General features: G+C 39.7%; 1 protein-coding gene across 1 annotated transcript in view; it reads left to right on the forward strand.

Annotated features, from left to right (window-relative positions):
* The window catches only part of Sdc2 (syndecan 2), a 99,026-nt gene that overhangs the window by 74,071 nt on the left and 6,501 nt on the right, over positions 1–18,454 (forward strand). Inside the window, exons 2-3 of the mRNA XM_057792783.1 lie at positions 9,783–9,894; positions 16,487–16,620. Of these exons, the coding sequence (XP_057648766.1) occupies positions 9,783–9,894; positions 16,487–16,620 (246 nt within the window). The remainder of the gene's footprint in view (positions 1–9,782; positions 9,895–16,486; positions 16,621–18,454) is intronic.

The raw sequence follows: 18,454 nt of genomic DNA on the forward strand, positions 1-18,454 counted from the left end.
TAAGACATATATATATATATATATATATATGACTCATAAATATTTACTTTTGTTAATCTCTCATATTTTCAACCAACTAAATGTTTATCTATAATGAATTGGTGTTTATGAACATGCATTCTAACTTCTACTTTAATAATTGCTAATGAATTACCATGCATCATCCTTCTTTGAGGCAAAAATAATAAAATATGCTGCTTTTTAAAACACTTTTTATGTGATTATAAAATATTTTTAATAAAGCACAAAATCTTATCATCTTGAAGCCTCTTTTTACCTCCTTTCTTCCTCTACAACCTCATAGCATAGGTCAAATGATCATGTGAGCAGACCATCAGGTGTCTTCTCAGACAGGTCTAAGTTCTGATCGAAGAAGATCAGACTCTAGGGAGTTAGGTTGCCTTTCTGAGTTTTGTAGCCTTTGGCCAGTATATCAGTATGCATGGCTATGAAGTGTTAACTGTTGGTGGAAAAATATTATTGTTCATGGTTTTATTGTTCCCTTCATTTCTCAAGATTATGAATGTGCTCTTCAAATAAAGAGCACAGGCCATAACCTAGCACAACACTCACTCTACCCCTTCTCTATCTCTGTTAACTTTTAGTTATTTATTGAAAAGTTCATGTATGTATATAATATGTTTGATCAAATCAGCAACCCACTCCCTCCTCAGTGTTTCCCATAATCCTTCACTGCTTCTCCCTCTCAAGTTTATGTGCGTCTGAGTCTGTTCAGTGCTACCAGTGTGTATGTGGCAGGAGGCCATCTGGTGGAACATGACAACTTGTTAGGGGCAACTTGTTAGGGCACACATCCCTTAAGAAAGCTGATTCTTCCTTCCCAGTAGCCTTCAACTGACAGTAGCTCTTCCCCTCCACCACTTATGTGGGGGGCTTTTCACTGGTGTAATTGTTTACAGGTCTGTGTATGTAGCTGCAGCCACTGTGAGTTCCTATGTCTTACAACCCTATCTGGAGAAGTTTCTCAGTAGTTCTTTGCAGCTTCTGATTCCTAAAATTCTTTCTATCTCCTCTTCCATGGTGATCCCTGAGCCTTAGGAAGGGGGCAAAACATAGATATCACATTTGGGGCTGCATACACTATAGGGTCTTATTTTCCATGCTCTGTCTAGTTATGAGTTTCTGTAGTTATCAGTATCTACTCAATAAAAGTTTTTCCTATGAAGAGTGTTTTCTAAAAACTATTTACTTTGGGATAGCCCAGTCCACATGGCTATTTCTCATCCCATGTGATTGGGAGCTCCTGCCCCAGCCCTACTTGTCACATTGCAGTTTGGGAGGCTCTGCTCATGCTGTGCTAGATTTAAGTCTATTCGAGTTCTGCAAGTTTTCTTTCGGTCAGAAGACTTGTGTAAGAGTGAGGCAAAATCAGAATGTCTCGTGAATTTGTGGGTCATCTTTGCACGTGGGCTGTGCTAATAATCTTGTTTTACCGTGTGCTGTCAAACTGAACACTGGGTTCCACGGTAGACTCAAGCAGCTTTAAATCTCTCCCTGGTTTCTCTATCAAGAAAATCATTTCTTTAAAAGCTATTGGGACCTCCTCCTTTGTTTTATCTGACTAAAAAGTTTGGTCAAGAACAGTTCCTTTCTATAATGAGAAGAAACATAGCCTGGGGCAGCTGAAACTGCATAGTGACTTTCTGCCAGGTGATCATGGCCTGTCACTCAGAACAGCTATTTCCATTCTACCTGTGAAAGCACTGTTCTTACCTAACCTTTGAGTTTATTGTTTCTGTTTTAGCATTATTGCCTTTGTTAAGGTTGTAAATGTGTTGATTTAGATTTTTTTCTGTGTTTTTTTTCTAAGTGTCAATGTGTTTTCAGTCTTTACTGTAAATGAGTACCTATAACTGCTGTCTTCTGTAAACAAATCGCTTATATGATCTAGTCATGGAGTCAACTCAGGCTCCCCCTGATCAGCAGGAGGGCTCCAGTTGCAGGTGACATCTGTGTCATAGCAAAGATACTGAAAGCCAGGAGCAGGTCAGAAACTGGATATGTATCTGACATCTGAGACCTACAGGTGTCAAGCTGTACACTCAGCTTGTTGCCTGGGTAACCAAGTAATTTCCCCATAACTTAGAGTGCATTTTTCTGCCTTAAGTGACTAGGAGCAGAAAGTAGCTAAAGACAATTGGCAGTTAGTTCCTGATCTCCTGTCTGTTTTATTAGATCTGTTGCCTTTACGAGCTTAAATGAAATGGATAACTCTTCTGTGATCCTTGCTCTCTGTGGCTTGTTTTATGTGTTTGTGTGTGTGTAGCATGCATGCTTTTAGGATGTATGCATGTGTATGTGGCACATAGTCATATGTGTGTATTTATGTGTAGTCATTCCTTAGCAGCCCTCCACCTTGTTTGTTTGTTTGTTTGGTTTGGTTTTTTGAAACAGGGTTTCTCTGTGTAGCCCTGGCTGTCCTGGAACTTTCTCTGTAGATCATGCTGGACCCTTAACTCAGAGATTTGTCTGCCTCTGTCTCCTGAGTGTCACTTCCATTTTTCTGTCCCATAGGCTTCCCATGTCATTGTGTCACCCCAGATTTGGGTGGAGAATGAACATGAGCCTAGAATTGTAGGTGTTGAAAAACTCCTTAGAATGAATTATTAAATTCAAACCAGAACTTGTTAGCTGTTGTGGGAGGCTTCTTGTTAATTCCTGGCTGCCCAGAAATGAAATAATTGCACAGAAACTGTTATTTGCAATACTGTTTGGCCAATAGCTTAAGCATATTTCTAGCTAGCTCTTATATCATAAATTAACCCATTTATATTAATTTGTGTATCGCTACATGGCTGTGGCTTACTTGCAAAGTTCTAGTGCATCTACCTCGTGCAGGCAGCTACATGGCATGTCACTGACTCTGCCTACTCTCTCCTTCTCTACTTGGAACTTCCGCCTTGCCCTATTCTGCTAAGCCACTGGCCTAAACAGATTTATTTATTAACCAATAAAAACAACACATAGACAGAAGGGCTTCCCACACCATTTCCCCTTTTTTGTTTAAATATAAAGGAATGTTTAACTTTAACATAGTAAAATCACATATAACAAAACAGGTATCAAGCAAGAATTATAGTTAAAATATTTATATCTACTTTATCTTATCATAAATAAGGAAAACTATAATTACAACTATCTATTCTTCAACTCCATCAAAGACTCCAGAAGGATATAATATTAACTAAGTAAACAGGAAGTGCATTGTAAGCAACTCCCAAAACTCTAGAATTGAAAGAGACATCTCGCTGCCTGGACAGTCACCCAAAGTTCTTTTGTAACATTAGGCACCAATCTTCAGCCCACAGGCCCATAGTATCCAGCAGACTTTTCCATTAAACAGGAAATTTCAAAGACAGTTCCAACTAGGGAGAGAGTACAGAAGGACTTCCCACACTAGTTGACTTCTTATGCTTGTCTTAGAATGTGTTCTATGATGATAGTTTTTACAAAACACTTATGAATAAGAAATAAATTCCAAATATTTCCCCCCCTCTCTCCTGCCAGACTCTACCAGTAAACAGCATCTCATTACTTCCACTAGGATTCATTAATACTGACCCTCTCAACACTTGGATCTTTCAGGTTTGGCTCACAGTGCCTCTATTTTTACTACAATATAAACTGTGATCATATGGATATCAATATAAATACTGGAATATTCTAGTTTGGGAAGAGGAAAAGCAGCAATGATTACAATAATGTATCTACTAACATCCTGCTTTCCTCTGCTGTTCCAAAAAATGGAAAGGGCATGAGGTGGATGACATCTGCAAGTAATGGACATTTTCCTTTTGTGTGTCATGCATATTCATCAGAGCCCACTCGCCGTCCCAGGCACTGCCTTACTGTGCATTGCTTTGGAAATTCCTGCTTCTGTTGCCAAAAAATTAACTCAACACAAAGGCTGCTCCCATCCTAGCTTGGAAATCTGAAGCCATGACTGCAAACAGAAGTATGACTTGTCAGTTTCGTGTTTGTTTTTCTTAATCCCTTGGTCATCTTTTCTGTTGTGGTTGTTACAAAAGAGGAAGACTCTTTTTTTTTTTTTTTTTTTAGTATGAGCAATAAACCAACTTTTTTCAGGAAAGAGAGAGAGAGAGAGGTTGGAGATCGGGATCGAACCTAGGACCTTATACATGCTAAGCAAATGGTCTACCATTAAGCTACTTCCTTAGCCCCAGAAGGTACTTTTTAAAAGCAAATATATTAATAAGATTTGTAAAGCAGTAATTTCAAAATTCACAAATTACAGAAGGGCAATAAGTGAAAATTGTCTCCAGATGAGATTTTTTTAAATGGGTTTCCTCTGTAATTACTACAAAGCAGGAGCTGTGTCAAGTACATAGGTGCAGAGGTTTCGATGTCCTTCTTACTTGGTTCCTTCAGTTAAGCATTCTTCATCATGAAAAGGTGGCCTGTGAAAACCAACAGATTATGTCCATAAGGTTTGGAGAATAGTATGCCAAGAAAATGATTGTCAGCAAATGAACATATCTGTACTTAGTATGTCTGATCAGTTCTAGATTAAAGAGAAATGAAACTGGGGACTAGATATTCCATTTTGTGTATTCAAATGCATGGTATGGGGCAGGGAAGAAGGTGGCTTCATTCTGCTAAAGAAGCATGTAAGATCATCTGGACCCAAAATCTGACATGTTACTTTAAACCTATCCAACAACCTAGTTATTGAGCCAGGCTAATTTCAGGAGAATCAATAAACAACACAGTTGGAAGTCAAATAGTTTTTAGTGCCATATATACAGCATCCATGCAGTGAGACTTCTGTGAAAGCATTGGGCCACAAAGTCTAGTTAGTGTTCATGGGCCACACAACACCCTGACAAGGTTATTTTGATTTAGGTAAAAGATATGTGTGTTGATCATTGCACTGAACACTGTATTAAAACACAGTTATATGTGAGAATTTTTGCTTAGTAAGTCTGACTACTCTTGACTGGATGCAGTTCTTTGTTAAATGGAGAGAAGTATTCACAGTTAGTTTCTTGCACTAACTCTGGGTTACTTTTTAAATGCTATTTCAACCATTTACATTTTTTCTGAGACTAGCACTTTGCTGACTTATTAGAAACAGTTTTTCTGTGGATGAGCACACTAAGACATTCATTATGCATCTACTTTCTCAGGAAATTAGTTTCTTTCATTTCTTCTTTTATGCCATTTTTTAGTGTGGCCTGAAACTTGTTTTGCCAACCAAACTTACCTTAAACCCTGGTCCTCCTGCCCCAGCCTCCTTGGTGCTGAGATTACATATATGTGCACCACCAGTGATAGCTCACTGGAGGTATTCTTAATGGGTTGGGGTTTCTTTTATAGGCATGGACATCTTTCCTGAGAGCCTTCCTCACAGTTTGGGGCTAACTCAGCACACCCTATAAAGGCAAGAAATGTTTATCTATTTTTCCCAGATGTGGTGTCAACTAGGTTGTCTTCAAAAGCCCTGATGAGTCAGCCTATCAGAAAACCCCGGCTTCTCCATGGTGAGCCTCCTTCTCATGCTGCCCCCCAGAGCACAGGGATGGTGGGCAAGGCAGGGAACGCAGAAGACACTGAAATAGGTTCTGCCACTGAGCTACACCCTCAACCAAGATAAGTTTATTATTTTTAAAATCAAGTATTTTTCATGTCATACTTTGGTCATATTGTCTCTTCCAATAGCCTTCCTCTTCCTACACACTCTGTTTTCTGATTACATGCATACAAATGGACACACACAAAAGCACATACCATGGAGCTTTCTGTGTAACTCAGGACCTGTACCATAGTTCTGCAATGTGAGTTTTTTAAGTATAGGATTTGAGAATTTTTTTCCTATGCAACTACACCTTTGACCTTGCCTTTTTCTATGAATAGTTCAGATGTAGTATATGTAGGAAAACAGGGTAAGCCTGGAAAATTGTTAGATAGTAGATTAGTCTTTTTAAACAAACCCTTAAAATGAGTGTTTGTAAATGTCTATGGACTTGTTCCTGTCATATTCACCACAGTAAAGTACAACAGTATCTTTGTCCAAAGCTATTTTTCAAAATTAATGAAAGGCAACTTTCGTTCTCCTTTGGCACCTTTGACTTTAGGCAACCTCATTCTCCATGAGAGGAATTGGATCAGTAGGATGTTAGACAGAGTTCCTCCTTGTTCAACCTATAGCAGGTTTCTTCTTCCTGCTACTTCCTTGCTTTCCACAGCTTTCTTTCTGAACCTGTATTCACATCTTGCAGTGGCCTGGAGGGGGAAGGTCTGAGAGGCCAGCTCTGTTGTTCTCTGAACCCTGTTTGCCAACAGCATCAGCTCTGCCTCATAGCCATGGTGAGAGCCAAATTAAACAGCTTCTGCATGAAATCCTGCAGTCTGCTCCACGGCTGGCCTCTGTGACTTTTCTCTCAGTTGCTTCATCCAGTCACTCTGTGTCACTAAGGCACTGAGCATGTGCAGAGCATATACTGTCTAGGAGAATGGATGTTTGACTAGGTGGAAGATGAATGTTGCTACATAATTTATTAGCGTTTTCAAGCATGTTAACTGCAGAATCCTTTACCAACACAGGGTATGAAATCTTCAAAAAGTGGCATTTGTCTTGTTTTGAACAGTGTTTCAGGGGAAAGGGGCAATGGGGAATTCATGGAGCATTATCTGCTACAGGTGCAAAGGACCCTTCTTGCTCTTAAAGTATACTCTGTAGAAGGATATGACTGATGCCCACTGTGTTCTCAATGTTCCTGAAATCTAAGCAGTGGATAATGATTTTAATTTGATGTCAAAATTGCTTACACCCCAATGAATGATGGAAAAACAAATAATCTTGGCTGCCTCCGAACACATCAGATTTCTGGACAGCCCTGAACCACCCTGGTGCCACAGGACTGAGGTGGCTTCAAGCAGACTTCTCTAGGTGTCCCCTGGCCTTGTCTCAAGTCCTATAGTAATGTAGACCCCACAGTGACCTCTTAAACCAGTGGCTCATCATGATACACAACGTGCTTGAAATGTGAGGTTACTGGGCTCTCTAGGAGAATTCCACCTACCAGAGTTCTGGTCCAGACAACTGGATCATCTACCAACTAGAAATTTGGTTGTTACTCAATATTGAAGTACCTCAGTATTAGCACTGCCATGCCCGATTTCAGAGAGAGAGAGAGAGAGAGAGAGAGAGAGAGAGAGAGAGAGAGAGAGAGAGAGAGAGAGAGCAAGCAAAGAAGAAAATGAAATGCATTCTATGTTAAGAAAAGAGAAACTGGTTTCTAAAATCTCTTTTCTACTTTTACAGCCCTGGGTCATTTACATAGATATAGTACATTGTGTTGGAAGTATGTGGCATGTTACCTCGCAGGCTTGAATTCAAGATCAGTTAACTGTAAGGATGCTAGAGGTCTTGGTGTGTGTGTTACTGAAACCCGAGTCAAAGGTTGCTTAAGCCAGTGTGATTTAGTAATCTCCGTTGACAAATATTTATTGAGTACCCATGCACTTTGAGATGGACAAAGAACAAGGTCACACAGGTTATTCAAGATCTGTATTGACATATTGTTGTCAACCAGAGGCAAAGAGAATACATATGAGCCAATTAAAAATAACAGCAAATCTCTATCTTAACTGGTACATGTGTTATAAAGTCAAAGGCAAGTTCTAACTAGGGGAAATACAAGAAAAATAACTGAAGAAGTCAGACTGTGTTTTGAAAAGCAGACTGGATTTGACAGGGGTAAAGGGGTCCTTAGATAAGTTAACAAGACAAGGTAGGACTGGCAATAGCTTTGAGGTGGGACCACAAACTAGTTTAACACAAGTAGCGTTTTCTGGGCATCCACTATAAGCCAGGTACTGAAGCTTAGCAGTGTGGAGTGTGAGAGGCTTTCGGGAAGATTCTGATGTATCAGTTTGAGTCCAGGATGCCCCTTGTATACTAACACCACAAAAATGCTCAAGTCTTTTATATAAAATGACAGATTTTCCCATGAGTTCCACATATTCAACCTTTTCCCTGTGTATCTCTAGGTTACTTATAATAGCTAATACAAGGTAAATGCTAAGCAAATGGCTGTTTAATTATGACAAGAAAGAAGTCTGCATATGCTCAGTGCAGATTTTTATTTATATATACTCATTTATTTTGAGACAGGGTCTTACTAGATAAAGGCTACCCTCAAACATATGTGTGTGTTACATATTTTTCAATCTCTAGCAGTTTTAATCCATGGATGTGGGTTCCAGGAATGTGGAGAGCTTATGTGCACAGTCTTCTCCCTCAGTCGAACTGAGAATGTAATGGGGTCAGTTGCTTGGAGCTACAGTATGCAGGAGTCCCCATGCAGTTTGCAAGCGTTAATAATGAAAGTGTGGGATGGTCAGAGGCTTGAAAACTGGTATTCTGTAGAACCTCCTAACTGTGGCAGGAAAGCTCCAGAACATTCTTGGCTAGAGTGGGAGGGGAATTACTTATGCCTGCAAACCAGCTTGCTGGAACCCAAATCCCTAAGGGCTTGCTTGTCCTCTGAATCTGTCAGTGTGATCGTTCAGACAAAGTGAGTCTCATCCTTTTTTGTTCTTTGGCATCAAGGCCCATGGAGAATGTGGGCTCACATTTAAAATCCTCCTGCCCCTCCAGCCAGCCCCTCATACTTGAGAGGATAAAGTGCTGCTGTTCAGAGCCAATGCCTACTAGTCGTCCCAAGAAGGTTCATTAGTATTGACTGCTAAAATCAAGTTTTATTTTTTAGTAGAAATTTAATTGAAACCAACATAGTAAGGGAAATATTTTTTTATAATTCCTGTGAGAGACAAACATCCAATTTGATCATTAAAAATAGAATAATAATTCATGTTGCATGTTTAAAGTCAAACTTGGTTTAGAAGCTGCTAGTCTGAGATACCGGTGGTAAAATATCAATTTATTAATACCATTTTAAAAAGGTTCATCTCTGTTCTGTCTACAGTTTCTGCAAGTTACTCCTTTGGCAGGATTAGATGAATTTTAATAGTAACCTCTTATTGAAAAGCTGAGAAGCTGTCAAGCTGGGATATTTGGTGACTGGATCCCTCTCCACATTTCTATCAACAAGTGCCTATAATACAGGAAAAAGTGCTCTTGTGGGTTTGTCTGTGTTTGTCATTAAATTTTGCTAAGCCAGCAAGCCTAAAAAGTGAGCTTGCTGTGGACTCTTGCCATTGGTAGATGAGCCCCACAGGCCCTGCTCCACACAGGTTGTCTTGCCTGCCATCAGTGCGGGTTTGGTCTATACAGAGATCTCTGAACTTCCCTGGTAGCTGAGAGCACTCACGTGTAGTGAGAAAGACAAGTATGGCCAAGCCTGTGAGTGTCTGGTGTGTCTTCGTGGGTCCCAATGTGATTAGTGTCATAATACCTTGCTTTAGGTTTCCAAGAGAGTCTTAAGTGATTTGAGTGTTCTGTGGCTTAGCTTTCTCCATCAAGGAATCTCATTTGTGATGAGAGGAATGCCTCAGATAGTTTGTTAACTTGGGACAAGAGATGCTCAGGCAAGTTTAGTGGAGTGGAATGAATGAAGCCTATGCCCGAACTTGAATGTCTGTTATAAGATTAGGCTGTGTGTGTGGTCAGCCCTTGATGTCATGTAAGTTGCTAAGGTATTCTGCATAAGGGATGGCTAGATAAGAGGATTCGGAGAACAGCACTAGGGGTTCAGGTCTTCCATGCAGCATGTACAAAACTGGAATAGTACCTTTTAAATCTGACCATTCTGAATTGCTTGTCTTTATCTTCTCAGAGAGCAGAGCTGACATCTGATAAGGACATGTACCTTGACAACAGCTCCATTGAAGAAGCCTCGGGTGTATATCCTATTGATGATGATGATTATTCTTCTGCCTCTGGCTCAGGTAAAACTGCCTGGGCATTCACAGATTTTGATATGCCTTCTTCCATGACGTGCCATGTGTCATAGTCATAAGCATAGTTTTGTGGTGCAAATTCTAGTTCTTTATAACTTAAGCTATGAGATCTTGGCAATTTAAGTCTCAGTTTCCTCATTTACAAAATGGAAATGAATATTTATTTATCATATAATATATATTTATATGCATTATATATTTACATGTCTATATATTTATAAATAAATATTTCCATTTATTTACCACATAAAGCTTTTGTAGGGAGTTGAGATGCTAGCCTTAAATTTTATTGTTAAGATGTTCAGAGTATAGTAATAGAAACCACCCTTTAAGAAATCCTACAAATACCAGTTTTATCAAATGTCTGCTTTATGTTAAGATTATACTCAAAAACTGAAACTTATAGGCTTTTATTTATATTGCTCATAGGTAGCAGGAACAGTGTAGCAGCCATGAAATATAAAGTTAGCTTCATATCTTTGACTTCTTTAGTATGTTATCTGTTGCACCTCTGCAATGCTACCTAACAAGCCAATGCTGGCAGCAATAGGCATTTAATTCATTATTCTGCAGGTTTGCCATTTAGTGCTGGCTCCTCACATGTTTGAAGCTGAAGCTTGGCTGATTTGGGCTTAGCTCTGACATGTGTCTGAGAAAACTGAGCAGACTTGGCCTTAGTCCACACGGTCCTTCATTCTCCAGGTGGCCAGCCATTTGTTCACAGAGTGAAGTAGAATTCTAATCCTAGACTTACAGCTTGGCACAGCATCACACGTGTGTGTGTGTGTGTGTGTGTAGCTGAGCGCTAGGAATTAAAGTCAGAATATTAGCTTTATTATTTCTCTGACCAAGTCCCTGACAGAAGTGTCACAAGAAAGAGAGGAAGGATATTTTGTAGTTCATGGTTTCAGAGGATTTGTTTGGCCCCATGTGCTTATGTGGAACATGGCAATTGGAATATGTAGTGGAGGAGACCCTTCACTTCTTAGTTGTCAGGAAGCAGATAATGTGGAAGGTAATGGTGGCTATGTATAACTTCCCAAGGCAAGCCCTGTTACCAACATCCCCTGCATTCTAAGTTTCTAATATCTTGTAAAATAGCACCACTAGGCAGGAACAAATGTCCAATACATGAGTCTGTGGGGGCATATTTTATGTTCAAATCATAACACCCATGACCCCTTGCATACATATCACTGAGCAATGTTCCTAGCCCCAAGTTGTATCTCTTAATGAAGGGAACTATCACATTGCAGAGGATGCAGGCACAAGGATGAAGAAACGAGTCTGGATAATTTCCCCAGTATATCTTACCTGGAAATGTTTTACCTGTGCTAGGAATGCCTCCTAAGAAGCTGAGAAAGAGGAAGAGCTAAGTATGTAGTCAGTGGATAAACAATAAATGTCTGGCTGGTAGCATGTAAGAAAGTCTTAGCAAGGCCCTTTTTTCTTAGGTGTCTATTACAGATTAGATTTAACTATGGTAACAGTTATTATGCTGAATATAAATGTGTGACAATGAGGTTGGTTTACATTTCAGAGGGCCCTAGACAAACAAAAGTCAATTGAATCTGGAAAACATCTAGACGTACAAGAATGTTTGATTTTGAAAGTGACCAATCTGAAAAAACAAGAGGCAGTAACTGACCCAGGAATAAAGAGTTTTCACCCTATCTTGCTGTAAAAATAGCCCTAGTTATTCAAGGGAGCGCGATGATCTCACACATGCAGAACGAGTGTGAAAGAGTTGTTCTCTGTAGCCCACAACACTATTCATATCCTTCACTCACGGCACTTTTTTTGTTTAGCACCTCAAAAGTGTCTTGTAACTGTCATTTCAAAATGTCCTCAAAAATAATAAATGTGGGTCTTTGTGGTCCCCCATTTCATCACAGATCTTAGGATCCAAGGGTTGTTGTGGATCTGTAGAGGTTGCACAACTCATTTTGCCAACGCCTCCTAAGATTGTGTTTACTTTCAGTATAAGGGAAATGGGGTACAGTGCTCACACACCTCCCTATCTCATCCATTTAGTGGGAGTGGTGCATCTGCAGCCTTGAACCCAGTCATCAAATGGACTGGATGGAGATAAGGCTTCAATGTGGACAAGTTTCTTCAGCCACAGTTCTAGCTTTAGGACGATAGTCAGAAAAGTTATTGATCTTGACTTCAGCAACTATGTGCTGTGGACATTGTTTTTCAACAAAAGGTAGTACCGTGTGTAACTAAAATTTGTGAAGCCCTTTGTGCTGAGCGATGCTCTATCCCTATAGCAATCTTGTTATAAAGGTATCCTTAATTCTGTTATCCTTTCTACTCTCACATGTGAAAATCCAAGGAGCCTGCTCTCATCCCATACAGTAAGATTGCCAGAAAGTAATGGAGTTAGGACAAGGACTAGGAAGTGGGGCTTGAGAGAAAGGGTTGTCCTTCAGCCCCTTATTGCTTTACCTCTGGTGTTGTGAAATTCCATACTGCCATTAAGAAGCTTTAGCTCACAGATGCCCAGTCCCAGCTGTAAACCCTGGACTCCTTAGGGTTCTGTCCAATGTGTTACCTAGACTATATCCTCTCATACTATCTGGTAGGACAGCAAATGGCCTGGAACAGAATGTCTGAAGACCCAGAGAGTACATTCCAGCAAGGAAAAGAGACCTCACATTGTATAAACATGGATTCTGAATTGGAACCAACAAACTGAGAAGCCTTCACGAGTATCTGTTCTGTGCCACTCCAAGGTCTAAACTCTTGAAACACACAGAGAAAAAGATGTTTCCTGTCTTTAAGAGAGCAAGAAATCTAGAAATAAAAAATAATCATTATAGTAGCATGTAATTGATGGCAACATCAGAAGGTACTGTCAAACACAAATAAATAACAGATTTTGAAGATGACAAATTGAGAAAAAAAGACGCTGTCACATTCAGGATAAAGTGGTATTTAAAGAATCAGATATGAACTCATCAGAAAAGAGAGATAGTGCCTCTGACAAAAGCCACAAAGGTGACAAGCACATTGGGATACAGTACTAGTCTTGGCAGACATGAGAAGACTGAACTGACCAATACTGGGAAGCACCAAGGCACAAACCACAATACAACAAAAGGCCACACATGCCCAGAAAGGATGGCATAAATTGAGGGTTAAAGTGGTGCTAGCCTCAGGGTGAATAGGTGAAAATCTCTTTATGAAACAAATAGGCCCTTCCCTCCTTAACTGAAGAAACGCATATTCTGACCCCAGATTAGAACTACAGGTTTGATTTTCGAAAGTAAAGCATGGTATTGATCATGGGAGTCTAAGAGACTTCCAAAACAATGTAGGCTATTGCTTCTCCCCTCTCCTAGTTGGGTGATTCATGTTTGAAATTCTTTTGGAACAAAGGAAGGGATCTTGAAAGCCCTTAATTAAACCTTATCATTCCTCATTGAGGCTTTGTTCTTATTTAAAAAATGATTCATTGAGAAGAAAATGACTCATTGTTGTAACAAATCAAGTAACAAAGTCAAAATTTAATGATAATTATGTGGGCTACTATGAAAGAACCATGTATTTTTGGAGCTGTCATTATTAATGACTTATACAATATTTTTCATGTATAGTTTACCTCTAAATATGTATTATATCTGTGATTGACACATTTTCATGTACCCCACAATGACATTTTGACTAGCAATGGACTGAATATACTATGATGATACCCCGGTGCTATATCAGGAGCCAAAAAGTTCCTGTCAGCTGATGACATCATATTAATAATAGTGCTGTAGTTCACCCCATTACTCATGTTCATGGTGGCACGAGTGTACACAAACCTGCCACGTCACATACAAGTGCAACAATAACCTTAGCTCTAGTAAGTCATCCTTAACAATGTTGGTAAACAGCATGCTATTGATGTTTGTACTTACTATATTTGTTATCATTATTTTATGGTGTATTCCTAATTATAAAAATATATTAAACAGTCTGCAGTTGCACAAACAGTAGTCATATACAAACACACTCCCCAAGTCTCTTAACTACACTGTTTTCTCTTTTCTTGATTTCTTTTGGATCTGCTAGGAATCAAATCAAATCAAAATCAAATCTTACACCTAATCCCACTGAGCCACATTCCAGCCCTCTTGTGCATGATGTGTGTCTCTGTGTGTAAGGGGGTGTTATGTATTTACACTTCTAGTTAGTGTGTAGTAATCCTTTTTTTCTTGGTCTATGCACACACTTAGTGATGTTTCCACAATAAAATCAACACCATTGTCCCATAACCCCATTGTTAAGTGACACATTACTCTGTGCACATATGAGAGAAAATTATTCACTCCACCTTACAGGTAAAGATTCTGGACTCAATGTAGTAAATTTCAAACCCAAAAATAGGTTGATTGGGGATTTTTTTTTTAAATTCCAAATCCTATATTTTGCCAATGTTTTCTGCCATTTCTTCACTATAACAAGTATACCTATTCTGAAGCTAAAGAAGACAGTTTGTAGTATTAAAAACCCAGTTCTGACTTTACACTCTTTCTGAATTAGCCTCTTTCTTTCAAAAGTGTTTATCACATGGCTATAATTTCTATGAGAAATGCTCACATGTTTTAGTTTGAGGAATTGAGATCTTTCAGTCAGTTTTATCTGAGGAAACAGATTTGTTTTTGCTAGCTTGAGTCTGTTTTTAATTTTTGTACAGATTTGACAGATGATTAACTTAAAAACAGTGTTATATTTGCATGTCAGAAATTCTCAGGTGTAGGAAGCTAGTGGTTAGTCACCGTATTAACTATTGTTCTCATCAATGTGACAAACCTGACAGAAACAAGTTAAAGGAAGAAAGACTCATTTTGCTTATGGTTTCAGAGAATCACAGAGAGGAAGGCCTGGCAATGTGGACTGGCCTGTGGTGGTGGGAGCATACGGCATTTGGTTTTATCTGGATATCTAGACCAGCTCCTTCAAACACTCATCCCTAACAGCCCATGTTCTTTAGTTAGACCATGTCCTAAATATTCCACAGCCTCCAAAGCAGTGCCCTTGGCTGGAGAAGAGTGCATAAAGTATAATCTGTGGGGACGTTTCAGATTTAAATCTTAGAAGTCACTTAATGAACACATACCAGCTCTCAACTCAAAGCTTGTAGTGTTTATGACACTATTGGACATTCAAGGAGCAAAACAAATGTGATCTCTTGGCCTTCTGGAATTTCCAGTTTAGGAGGGAATTGTTAAGTAATAATTTCACAAACACACACACACACACAAATTAAAATCTTTTTAAAAGAGAAAGGTTAAAACTGAGCTATAAAGAGTGCTTGTTATCTGACATTTTGATGGAAAAGGATAAATGTGTCTGTTTATGATGGACAGAAAAGTAGGAGAAAATTAGGAAGTTGTAAGCTCTCAAAGAAATAATATGTATCAAGGAGATTACAGTTGACAGTGTCCAATGGTGATAGGAATGTGTTAGTCAGATTTCTGTTACCATAACAAAATATCTGAGATTAGCAACTTAAAGAAGAGAAAGGATTAATTTAGCTCACAGTTTTGGTGTGTAGTCCATGGTTGGTTGATTGACCTGTTGCATTTGGGCCAATAACGAGGCAGAGCATCAAGCTTGGAGTACCTTAAGTTGGTTAGTTAATAAAAGAGAAACAGGTAAGGGGTCATGGTCACAGTATCCTCTTCAAGAGACTGATCCCCAGTGACTGATCTTCCAGGAGACCTCCTTTTAAAGCAGTTGTTCTCAACCTGTGGGTTGCAACCCCCTTGTGGTCACATATCAGACATTTGCATTATGATTCCTAACAGTAGAAAAATTATAGTTATGAAGTAAAAATGAAACGATTTTATAGTTGGGAGTTACCACAACATAAGGAACTGTATTAAAGGGTTGCAACACTAGGAAGGTTAAGAAACACTGTTCTCATGCTTTTACTATGTTCTAATAGCACTGTGAGTTGATAGCCAGTCTATCACATGGGCTTTGGGAGACGTTTATCCAACCAACACAAGAAGGGCTGATTGAGTGCCACTTAAAAGAATGCCATTGGATGCCAACATGGAAGACATTGGTGATCTTAACAGAAAGTATCAATAGTGGATGATGTGGTCAATCCACATGGGCAGTGCAGGCAGAGGGGAGGAGGTGGGGAGGACAGGAGTTAGTGAAGAACTACGCCACCTTGGGAAAGGTGGTTATAAAATGTGAGGGAAGGCAGAGACTTGCCATGAGATAAGCAGCCAACTGAAGGAGAATTTACACTTTTCATGCTTTGATTGGTTCTGGGTTTTGAGACGGTATGTTTCCCACGCACAAAAATATCACTTGTAGCAGAAGAGATTGAATATGCAAGAGAAACAGGGTTATTGGAAAGGGTTCAAAGTGCTTGCACACAAAAAAATTCCTGCCATGCTATCCACAGCCCCTACAAAGTCACTGAAGATCACAGGTTTGTTTATGCTAAAAGCTTAAGGACTGGCATCTGGAGATCTTGATTCTGAATCAACGTTCAGTGGCATTGCCTGACAATGTACATATATGTGTAATGAGTCACATGCTAAGCTCATCTTCACTTCTTTCCTAGGAGCTGATGAAGACGTAGAGAGTCCAGAGCTGACAACATCCCGACTGAGTCCAAAGATCTCGTTCACTAGTGCTGCTCCCAAAGTGGAAACCATGACGCTGAAGACACAAAGCATTACGCCTGCTCAGACCAAGGTGCACTTGCTTGGCGTTGTATTAGCATGTACTAACAAATACTGCTTTCTTTTGACTGCACAGAGCAGTCTTTTGAAAGGCCCTACTTGATTGTATAGGGACAAATAACCCTTGCATTATATTGCTATAAATGGCTCTTTGACTTTTAGCTACATTTTACAGTTGACTTGCTTACTATTCTTATCACCTAGGCCTAACTTCCTGATGAATATGGTGTTTTTAACATGGCCCTCTTTCTTGTAGAACTTCTTTCGCCCAGTTACGAAGCAAATTCTATTTATCTTAAGTCAGTTTTTTTAAAATATTTATTTATTTATTACATATACAATGTTCTGTCTATGTGTATGCCTGCAGGCCAGAAGAGGGCACTAGACCTCATTACAGATGGTTGTGAGCCACCATGTGGTTGCTGGGAATTGAACTCAGGACCTTTGGAAGAGCAGGCAATGCTCTTAACTGCTGAGCCATCTCTCCAGCCCAAGTCAGATTTTTTTTACCTTGTGTCAAAAATATATGGTGAACTTTAGAACAGGTCCTGTCTTAAGGTCTCAGTGAGTGTCCAGGTCCACCATCAGTGCTGCACAAACTTGTTCTACTCTCAGAAACACATGGACCTGGGCACATCTGCACCTGTATTTATGTGTAGTGAGAGCATACTTAGTAAGGATGAGATGGTTGTACTTAGAACAGAACAAAACTACTAGCTAATGAAAACACCGAGTTTATGCATTTGACCTTGTTAGCATTGTATTTCACTTAGCTAGCCATCAACTAATAGGTAAGCTATTTAATGTGGAAAGTGCATATTGGAGTCCGGTGAAGGCTTAAGCATTGAAACCTGGGTCTAGTCAAATGTCTTGGATCTTTAGGAGGACTAGATGTGAATATATGTAGCAGGCACCTGAGGCCTGGTAACCACTGTGTAAACATTAGTTGAATTTGGTGGAGCATGGGTAATAATATAGTGGTAGACTTTACACACTTCAGGGATGGCATACTGCTTATGAAACACAAGCATCCCATTTTTCTGTTCACCCATCTGTTCATTTAGAAATAAGATACTGCCAAGCATGCAGGTTTGGAAGATTGTTTCCTTAAGGCAGTGGCAGGCATTGTGGGATAAGAAGCACCCCTCTGGCCGGGCGGTGGTGGCGCACGCCTTTAATCCCAGCACTTGGGAGGCAGAGGCACGCGGATCTCTGTGAGTTCGAGACCAGCCTGGTCTACAAGAGCTAGTTCCAGGACAGGCTCCAAAACCACAGAGAAACCCTGTCTCGAAAAACAAAAACAAAAACAAAAAAAACAAACAAAAAAAAAAGAAGCACCCCTCTGCTGGCAGGAATACAGGCAGGCTTTTTTTTTTTTTTTTTTTTTTTTTTTTTTTTTTTTTTTTTTTTTTTTTTTTTTTACCTGTGGAGTACCCTGTTCCTCCTCTTCTTGGTTCTCCCCACTCTTGGGACCTTTGAAGTCATGATACGAATGGGTGGCTCCCTGCAGACATGCAGTAGACAAGAACTCAGTTCTGTGTGAATTAGCACACCCTCTCTAGGCTCACAGAGCACTGTTACTGTTGCCAGCAGACTATTTCCACAGCCAGGAAGCAGGAAGGTAAGGAGATACGCTGTGACACACTTAGGCGGACATACCTAGCATTTTCTGGGAGCTGTTCCATTGATTTCTAAATTGAATGAATAAAAGAATAAGGAGGGAAGAAATGAAAACTAACCGGTGCTGTTGGTAGCAGGATGGGTAAATACGTCAGAGCCTGTGTGGCAGTTAGCTTGTGTGCCTGTGGGAAGATGGCTTAGTTCTCTCCCACAGTTTTACTTAACCT

Source organism: Chionomys nivalis, chromosome 17, assembly GCF_950005125.1.
Source record: "Chionomys nivalis chromosome 17, mChiNiv1.1, whole genome shotgun sequence".
NCBI lineage: Eukaryota > Metazoa > Chordata > Mammalia > Rodentia > Cricetidae > Chionomys > Chionomys nivalis.